Consider the following 10,646-nt stretch of genomic DNA (forward strand, 5'->3'; position numbering starts at 1 on the left):
TATTTCCATGGAAATTGTTCCTGGGTTGGAAATTATTAGCACGGTACCCTTGGTATCGGTCACGGTGGTCACGTCCCTGGGATTTTTCCTCGAACCTGGCTGGACTGGGGGAGTTCTGTTGATTGGTTAGAGCCATTACAGTAGATTCCAACTGTTTCGATAGTTTGTCCATGAGTCTGTCCTCCATTCCCTCAATTGAAGCTATTAAAGGGTTGTTATTGCGTAACTTTATAGTTGACTCTGCCCTCTTTGCAAATTTGAAAAGGTCCTCAAAAGTTTCAGGATCTTTATCAAGAACTTTTTCTGCAATGTCCGTTTTAAAACCTTTTGCTATAAGATTGATTAGCATAAGGCTTGGGATGTTGTCGTCACAGGCCAATTGTTGAATTCGCGAGATGTATTCTTCACAGGTTTCATCTGGCATTTGTTTAATATCCAAAAGGTCGAGATGAAAGGAATTTTGTTTCCCGAATCTGGCCAAGAATGATGATTTCAGCTGTTGGAGGGTACTTCTCGAGGATTCTGGTAGTGATAGGTACCACTGTTGAGCCATATCGGTCAAGTGAAAAACAATCCTTCCAAGAATTTGCTGTTCAGTAAAGGCATGAAGGGAACACCACTGTATAAAAAGCATCCACCATTGTGTGGCACTGACATTTCCACGTTTTCCAGAGAATTTGGGAAGCTGGGCACTTTGCTCTGCTCTATGCATGTTGACCTGACTTGCACTAGATGTTGTCACGGTAGCTGTTGTTGAATTTGACACTGATGTTGATGTAGATGATGTTGTCGATGCTACTGGAACTGAATTTGACGTTGTTGGTGCAGATGATGTGGTTGATGCTGCTGAAGTTGATGTTGGCAATGCAGATGTTGTTGTTGCTGCTACTGAAATTGTTGCCAGTGTGGATGATGTTGTTGAGCTTGTTGATGATATTGAAGCCAAAGATGATGATTGTGATGTTGTAGTTGTCACACTTGCTGTTATTGTTGTTGATGATGGTGATGTTGCACTAGTGGTTGTTGTCAAACTTGCTGATTCTTCTGGAGAGTCAAAACTAATTAAATTTTCACTAGCTGTAGTAGCATTAGGTTGATTCTGGCTACCTGTGTTTTCCGATGATCTTAGATAGTAGTTGATTTTCTGTCCTCCTGGCATAATCTGTATGAAGAGGTCCGGGATCTGTTGAATTCTCTCACCACTTTTCACACAGAGACTTTCTCTGTTTGTGAATATGATTTAGATGGGGAATAGCTTGGTAGGATGCCACTCGGCTTTCTACTGGTTGCTAATGGAAAAGAGAAACAATTCCGTAAAATTAAAACAAGTTCTTTATTCTTTAAACGTCGGATGGAAAGTGCATTAAAACAAAAACATATTTCGAAACACCCTGTAGTAAAACACCGCAATGCGAGAAAGCGAGATCGTTTTTACGCTTATAATCTAAGGATCGATAATTCCGCATAAGTATGAAAATGCATAACGCTTATAAAATGCAAGAAAACTAGAAAACAAAATATAAACTGTTGTCATTAAATAATTAAAGAGGAAATAACTTACAAATATTACTTAGCTGACGAATTTCTACCGATTCTTAAATTCACCTTCTCGCACTGAAGAGTTCACTACAGGTTTAACAATAATTACGCGGCGAATTCAAACTTTATAAAAACAGCATTTAACAGCATAGAAATTCAATAATAAAAATCACACATTTAGACGAAATGAAGCAAAATTATGTATCATGGCATAATAAACAATGACGCGAAATATCTTTTTATAGAAATGAAAACTAAAATTCTGGAATGACAAATTCATAGTTCCGCCGAATAATAAGAAATATATAGTTAATCATTGTTCTTAAGTATTTTAAACAAAACAAACTAAAATTTATCAAAATTAGCAATAGAAAAATATAATAAAATACTGTAATGAAAACCTAAATTACTGTAAATAGATGACATTTCATTCAAGCTTACCTAATGGAAAAGAGAAACAATTCCGTAAAATTAAAACAAGTTCTTTATTCTTTAAACGTCGGATGGAAAGTGAATTAAGTAAATTCACCAACCATCCGGCTTAACTTGGAATTGCTCTCATTGACCAATCAGGATACTTGATTTAAATGCTAGCGGGCTAATTTCACAGAATTTCTTCTATGAGCTGACACTGATTACTAAAGGCCAAAAAGGTGATATAGTCAATTAGATGAATTTCGATGTACGTATGATAACAAAGAGAAGATTAAGTAAAGCCGAAATGAGTAAATAAGTTTTCTGACATAATGAAAATAGAATAATCTTCGCGAGTCGCTAAAGTGTCGCTCTGATAACACAAAGAATTTATCTTCAAAGGTTTGCCTGAACGAGGAATTTGTCAGTTTATTTAACAAATTAACTTATTGTCCGACAATCTGTCGTAACTAAATAATTTCCAGAAAAGTGTCAAATTGTTTAGATGCCATGGTTATACAATTAAAAAGTAAAACGCTACCAATAAATTTCCTCGATTAAGAAATAAAGTTTAACTTTTAACAGTGAGAAAAAAAAAAACAAAGCATTTAAAATAAGTAAAATTTAAATGATTTTGAAATAAAAATTGTAACTCTAAAATGCTAAAAATAGAAAAATTAACTTGTGCTGAGTTAACACTCAGAAATTATAACCGGTTATAATTTCTGAGTGTTAACTCAGCACAAGTTAATTTTTCTATTTTTAGCATTTTAGAGTTACAATCTTTATTTCAAAATCATTTAAATTTTACTTATTTTAAATGCTTTGTTTTTTTTTTCTCACTGTTAAAAGTTAAACTTTATTTCTTAATCGAGGAAATTTATTGGTAGCGTTTTACTTTTTAATTGTATAACCATGGCATCTAAACAATTTGACACTTTTCTGGAAATTATTTAGTTACGACAGATTGTCGGACAATAAGTTAATTTGTTAAATAAACTGACAAATTCCTCGTTCAGGCAAACCTTTGAAGATAAATTCTTTGTGTTATCAGAGCGACACTTTAGCGACTCGCGAAGATTATTCTATTTTCATTATGTCAGAAAACTTATTTACTCATTTCGGCTTTACTTAATCTTCTCTTTGTTATCATATGTACATCGAAATTCATCTAATTGACTATATCACCTTTTTGGCCTTTAGTAATCAGTGTCAGCTCATAGAAGAAATTCTGTGAAATTAGCCCGCTAGCATTTAAATCAAGTATCCTGATTGGTCAATGAGAGCAATTCCAAGTTAAGCCGGATGGTTGGTGAATTTACTTAATTCACTTTCCATCCGACGTTTAAAGAATAAAGAACTTGTTTTAATTTTACGGAATTGTTTCTCTTTTCCATTAGGTAAGCTTGAATGAAATGTCATCTATTTACAGTAATTTAGGTTTTCATTACAGTATTTTATTATATTTTTCTATTGCTAATTTTGATAAATTTTAGTTTGTTTTGTTTAAAATACTTAAGAACAATGATTAACTATATATTTCTTATTATTCGGCGGAACTATGAATTTGTCATTCCAGAATTTTAGTTTTCATTTCTATAAAAAGATATTTCGCGTCATTGTTTATTATGCCATGATACATAATTTTGCTTCATTTCGTCTAAATGTGTGATTTTTATTATTGAATTTCTATGCTGTTAAATGCTGTTTTTATAAAGTTTGAATTCGCCGCGTAATTATTGTTAAACCTGTAGTGAACTCTTCAGTGCGAGAAGGTGAATTTAAGAATCGGTAGAAATTCGTCAGCTAAGTAATATTTGTAAGTTATTTCCTCTTTAATTATTTAATGACAACAGTTTATATTTTGTTTTCTAGTTTTCTTGCATTTTATAAGCGTTATGCATTTTCATACTTATGCGGAATTATCGATCCTTAGATTATAAGCGTAAAAACGATCTCGCTTTCTCGCATTGCGGTGTTTTACTACAGGGTGTTTCGAAATATGTTTTTGTTTTAATGCACTTTCCATCCGACGTTTAAAGAATAAAGAACTTGTTTTAATTTTACGGAATTGTTTCTCTTTTCCATTAGCAACCAGTAGAAAGCCGAGTGGCATCCTACCAAGCTATTCCCCAACTAAATCATATTCACAAACAGAGAAAGTCTCTGTGTGAAATCTATTTAATAGTGATTACACATCGAGGTCAAAATTAAAAAAAAAATGCATTCGTTTTTATAACCGATCGCTTAACATGAATCGTTTCGACATAACACATTACTGCAAGGGGTATCAAGTGGATTCGGGAAGAAAAAGGGGGGGGGGGATATTATCCATATAATTACATTTCATTTTTCGACTTACAGTTTGCAGATATTTTTCTAAACCCACGGAGTTGGTTGGCAAAAATAAACGTAAGACAAAAATAAGAAAAAAAAGAAGAGAAAAATAATCGATATTTAAAAGAAGCAGATTAATAGACAATCAATTTCTTATTTTTCTAATCGATTTCTGATAAATGGAGATCTCTCTCTCTCTCTCTCTCTCTCTCTCTCTCTCTGTCTCTCTCTCTCTCTCTCATTATACAAAAAAAGTGTAGCGTAGGGCATTTTATATATCTTAATCCTTAAACATTTAAAAGTAAATCAAATATTAAGAAAAAATGTACAGCTACGCATATTACAACATGTTACAACCTTCCTTGATTTAAATCTTGCTGAAATTAATGATATAGTTAATTACCGCTTAATATGTCACTGATTATGTTTAAAATTTATAATGTATTCTGCAGTAGGTGTTATTTTGTAAAATTAAAACCCGACATTTGCAATGTATATTTGAATATTTTAATCAAAAGAAATCAATTAACAAGTGAGCTAGAAACTCGCACGCTATCTTCAAAATGTACCTGTGTAGTCAAGCGGGCAGTCATTATATTTGGACATGTGTACAAAAAAACAAGCATGGATATATTTTGTGAATTCTGTGTTTGATTGACTGTTTTTAGTGGCTAAACACAGCTTATGAGACACAGAGAAATAACAACCCGATTATTTAAATAAGGGCTTGTCATATATCATCAATAAGAAATGATTATGAAACCTTGCTGGTGGGGGGAGGGGGGTGGTATTTTCGAATAACTGGCAGAATGAACATAATTACATGTACTTCTTTAATAATCAGATTCAACATGTAAAATTCAATACTTTCACCTTATAGCTAGGGAAATTATCATAATTTTATGATCGTAACATTCAATAACAATAGACATTTATTAATAAAGAAAACGCATTAATTTAACGACCTGTTGCATTCTTCTGTCAAGTCATCTGTATACATGCTACATGTATATACAGCATAATAAAAAAAAATATCGAAGAAAAAAAATATGCTGAAGATTTAAAAATCTGATTTTTCTCTCAAATTAATAGTACAGTGCCGTACAGTGGGGTACAGTGATGGTCAGTGCCCGGTACAGTGGCGTACAGTGGGGTACAGTGCTGGTCAGTGCCCTGTACAGTGGCGTACAGTGGGGTACAGTGAAAGTCAGTAGGACTGTACAGTGGTGTACAGTGGGATACAGTGCTGTTCAGAAGAAATGTACAGTGGGGTACAGTGGAAGTCAGTGAAATGTACAGTGAGGTACAGTCAATGTACAGTGGATGTCAGGCAATGTCAGTCAATATTCGGGAATATCAGTGGATTTTGAATTCAGTAGTGTAAGTAGTGTAAGTTCTATGGTCGATACAACGTTCTTGTCAGCAAATACAATCTTCCACTGGGTCGCATGCTAACTGACGTTTTTCATACTAATTGTTAAACCATAACTAAGTACTTAAATGTCTACAAACTTTCCTGTTTTCCCGATTACGACAAAGAGCACACGGCGGATGCTCATAAAATTTAGACAAGCTTACTTTTGATCTAAGTCTCGATTTCACTAAAGGAACATATAGTGGGAAAATGAGACTGAGATTTAAAGTGAACTACCTTTATCTTTTTAGAGGTTCGTTTTGCTCTGCTTTGAATTTGCATTTCATTTTATGGATTTTTGAGATGGTTGACAGTTTGTTATTTTTTTTTTCCTAACCTTTATCACATTAATTTAGATCTTTAGCTCTTTTCACTTCAACATTTAAAATGTTAACAAAGATATGACGTAAGCTTTATTTACATGAACGAGAATTTTAAGCTATGCATCTCCTTATTACACAACTTCTGATGCTCAAATTTTGGTTGATCATTGGAAATGCCGTTCGTAAGCATTGTAATCATTTAAAAAAATGAAACAGATTACCAAAATCCTAAAACACGTTTTAATTTTTTATACTGCTTCTATTATTGATATTTGTAAAACCTAAATACTCTCATTAATGAACTAATTGTGTGAATTGATTTTTAGAAGTAGCTGATACATTTCTTAAATTATGACAAAGTATGCTTATGATGGTAAAGATTTATTCTTGAATTATTTTGAAATAAAAATGCTCATTTTTACCAAAGACATATCATGTAGTAAGGTATCAAAATACTTTTTCGAATAATATTGAAATAAAACACTTCTTTTTTAACCAAACAAACAGTAACCTATACGTATTTAGATATTAACATATCGTTAGAATTATAAAAATGAATGTTACATTTTTATTGAAAAAATGAACAAAGAACCACTGTGTATTTATATATCATAAAACCAATAGTGACTGGCAGCTATAGCTGAATAATTAGGCTCTATCACATACAAGACGAAACCGAATCTCTCTAAGGTGATGTTATCTGCCTTCATTGCAGGATAATTCAAAACGGCATAGTACACGCCCTTTTCGCTCCTCGTATAGTAGGTGTCGACGTATTTAAAATACTCGCGAATGGTTGGGCTTCCAGGATAGTTTAAATCACGTGACCCCCATTGAATAGAGCCACCTGATTGGTCGACTAATAGACAACTAAAGTAAGTTGATAGTTTGTCCTGATCCGCGCAATTTCGGACCGTGGCAACATATTCTGTGATATTACCCCTCTCATACTTTTCCACACCGACTTCGCAACTGTTTTCAACGAAAATTGTTTGCGCACGCATGTCGTAGTTGTTATTGGAGATCAGGTTGACGGTTTCTCGTGTGGATGTTGACTTCCAAGTTATCCACTGGTCGTATTTGTACTTCCTGTTTGTGAAAACTGCTTCAAACATATTATTTTCACCTGAAAGTAAATATTGATGTATCAACATCTACGTGTATTGTCATAAACATGTATAGTAAGTACATGTGCATTAGCATGAGTTGATAAAATAAATCCCCATGATTTTTTTTCAATGGTAAAATAACAATATTTCAAGACTTTAATCCTTGCCAATTTCAGTTTCAAGAAGTAATTACAATTCACTTCAATACATTTTACAGAGAATATTATTTAATAAATAAGCAAATGAGTACCCGAAACAGGAAGATAAAAAATTACTTGATCTTAGAGGGATCTATCAACTCAAGATCTATCCCACAGTTATTTAAGTGTCATATACGCTACGTAATGGTTAAAGTTGTAGCAAATGAGGGGCTTCATTTGCCAACAACATTTTTATCTAGCATATGTTTAACAGAAAAAAAACCCAATGATTTATGCAACCACAATTTTCTAATTCTGAGAGAAGTTATTGTTATGAAGTGGGATCAATATTTAAGGTTTTTATATTTAAAAATGCCTCTGAAAATTCATAATTTATTTTGAGTTGAATGATCACTCTAATATCAACTACATGTAATTCTTTATTATCTTTCTTAGGAAAACGAGTGGGGTGGATAGTGCATACTCAGTATGCGTTTAACATTTGTTCCTTTTTTTAAATATCAGATTGATGCATACATTAGCAGCCCATTAATAATCTACACCTTTTGCTCTGTTTGTATCTAATGAGCAAGGAGGCCTTAACCAACTGTAGTAAGTAATACTTTTTTTTAATATTATTATACTTCTGCGGCTAAATATTTTTAAAAAACGTGTGTTAACCGTTTAAATCCTAATTTATAATATCAGAAAGAAATTTTGTTGCCAAAGTAAGCAATAATCTTGTTACAACTTCAACCTTGTTGATGAGTATCTGATATTGTGGAATCATCATTGTTTGTGGGCGACCAATGTTCGTGGCTTTCGTAAGTTACCCTTGCCCGACACGAAATTATTTCCCACGAATCTAAAGACACCCTTTTTTCATTATTTATTAAAATGATCCCGATTACATTACCAAAAACATTACGTTCTAACGAACCAGAAAAATACTGGCCACCCACGAACATTAACCCCACGAACAAAAATGATTTCACAACACTATGAAACAGTACATACCTTGGGTGATGACGTCCACAGTTCCCCTGTAGTTCTTTATCTCCGTATCAGCAGGACCACGGAAGTAGCCCGTGTAGGTGGAGCTACTGTCGTTAAGTGGATAGGTTGTCATGGCAATTGTTTGTATTAACGGTTTCTCGAGTCTACGCACAGTTTCAGCAGCCTGAGATGTGAACAAAAACAAAATCATAAAACCCTTCCCTGGTGTTATACAATGGTATTTTTTTTGGTATTTTAATAAGTCAGTTTCATTTCCCAAAGAATTTTGTTTGTTTGTTTGTTTGTGTTGTTTTGTTTTTGATGTTCTGTATAGGCAAAGTTTCAAACAATGTTTATATTATAATTCTCTGTTGTATCACTCAATATGCATTTCTTTTTACATTTAATCAATATGTTTCTTAATAAAAAAAATTAAAATACGTCGTTTTATAATGGTGATGAATAAAAAAAACTGGAAAATGTACCTGAATTACCAATAAATTTGATTAACGTTAACCCTAACTTTTTTTATTAGAATTTAAAACTTTTACTGTGAAACGCGATCCCTTTTTAATATGAAGCACATGTTCATCTGATAAAACATTTTATTACAATAACAATCGATTCGTAATATCTTAAGTAATAAGTCATTTATTAGATGTTAATCTCTATATGTTATTGATATCACTAATGAAAGTAAATTTTGATATAACACTGTGTATTCTTACGCCACGTGGCGTCATATAATTAAACATTAAGTAGATTTATGTTTCTTTATTGCTTTAGTGAAAAAAGTTGAAAAGTTTAGTGTTATAATTGTTAAGCATTTAACGCCGTTTTATATTTTCCCATATGCCATCGCTAATCCTGACAGATACGTTCTAACAACTAGGGTAAATGTATTACAATTTTATCATAGACTTAAACATTTGTAGAATTAAATTCATTACTCAAGAATGGTTACTTATTAATAAAAAAAATTCACCATTTATTATACATTTTACGTATCTTAATCGAATTATGAACATTTCTTTCTGATAAATGAAGAATTCAACGTTTAATACATGTAAATTAACTTCTTTTAAGTCAATCTTGATAACAAATTTTATTAATAAAAGATTACTTTATATATTTTTATCGGTTTCCCGACTGGATGAAAACCTCACAAATTCAAATTTAATTCACAGATTTGAAAAAAAATGAATAAATTTTAAGCACATTGAGTTTGTTTAAAAATTATTTCAAAACGATTTTTAAAAAGTACAACACTAAAAAAATAATGTGAAAAAAACAAAAGCCTAAATAGGAAGGTAAACTTACAGAGTTAGAGTATATTGCCAGGAAGATCCCGAAAACTTGAACAAGAAACACATGCAAGCCCCTAAATGCCATTCTTTTATCCTTGTGTCTCTGTGAAGTATGACCGTAAATATGGCTTACAAACTTCGATAGTGTCCAATATATTAACATTTAATATAATAAGATAATTTATGTACATTAAGACCCTGTTAAATTTATGTTGCAGTTTGGACATAGGAAATTCTTTAAATATAGGTATTTAACATTAACGATAAGATCATATACTAGTTTGGACGTATAAATGCACGGTATAATTTGAGAGACAATTTTCGCCTGTGATATTTCCTATATCAAGCATAATTAAATGTAACAATTATCTATCAGACTAAATTATGTTATTTTTCAAAACCATCTGCTTCATTCGCGCAGGCACCAGTGCTAAAATCCAATAATTAGGCTTAAGTGATAAAAGTAATCAAATCTAATCTAGCGAAACATCGGTCAGTACATTTACAAATAACTAATTGAAGCTTTAAAGGGACATGATCACGGTTTTGGTCAAAAATTATTTTTCTCATTTAAATGTTCACAATGCTTCAGTAAGGTATTTTAAAATAGACAACTACAATTTAAGCGCCATTTGTTGAATTATAAGCAAGTTACAGAGCTTACAATTCTTTGTTATGTAAACAAAGCTTTTGTTTACATTTTGAATGTCGGAGAAACAAAAATATTTACATCTAAAGTGAATGTACTAAATATTGGGATATTGGGAATATTTAATCATATATAAAATGAATATTAAGATTTAAAAAATTGTTAGATTTTTACTGGTATATTAAACCTATGCAAACAAAAACGGGACACGAACCTTGTTTATATGACAAAGAATTGTTAGCCCTGTACCTTGCTCAAAACTTTACGACTGACTCTCGAATTTCATTTGATCATTAGAAATGTATTCCTGAAGCATTGTCAATAATAAAAATAGAAACATACAATTTGACCAAAATCATGACCATATATTCCTTTCAATGAAATTCAAACGTTTAATGTATGTCAGACATTATCATCG

The 10,646-nt window shown here is 32.0% G+C and overlaps 1 protein-coding gene across 1 annotated transcript; it reads right to left on the minus strand.

Moving 5' to 3' along the window:
* Positions 1 to 6,371: 6,371 nt before the first annotated feature.
* Positions 6,372 to 9,742, minus strand: LOC128170405 (uncharacterized). Its single transcript, XM_052836180.1, has 3 exons — positions 9,593 to 9,742; positions 8,294 to 8,456; positions 6,372 to 7,153 (listed from the first exon to the last, which is right to left on the minus strand). Exons 1-3 carry the CDS (start codon positions 9,740 to 9,742, stop codon positions 6,630 to 6,632), a joined length of 837 nt encoding a protein of 278 aa, XP_052692140.1. The 3' UTR covers positions 6,372 to 6,629.
* Positions 9,743 to 10,646: the final 904 nt, after the last annotated feature.

The sequence above is a fragment of the Crassostrea angulata genome, chromosome 2 (assembly GCF_025612915.1).
Source record: "Crassostrea angulata isolate pt1a10 chromosome 2, ASM2561291v2, whole genome shotgun sequence".
Taxonomy (NCBI): Eukaryota; Metazoa; Mollusca; class Bivalvia; order Ostreida; family Ostreidae; genus Magallana; species Magallana angulata.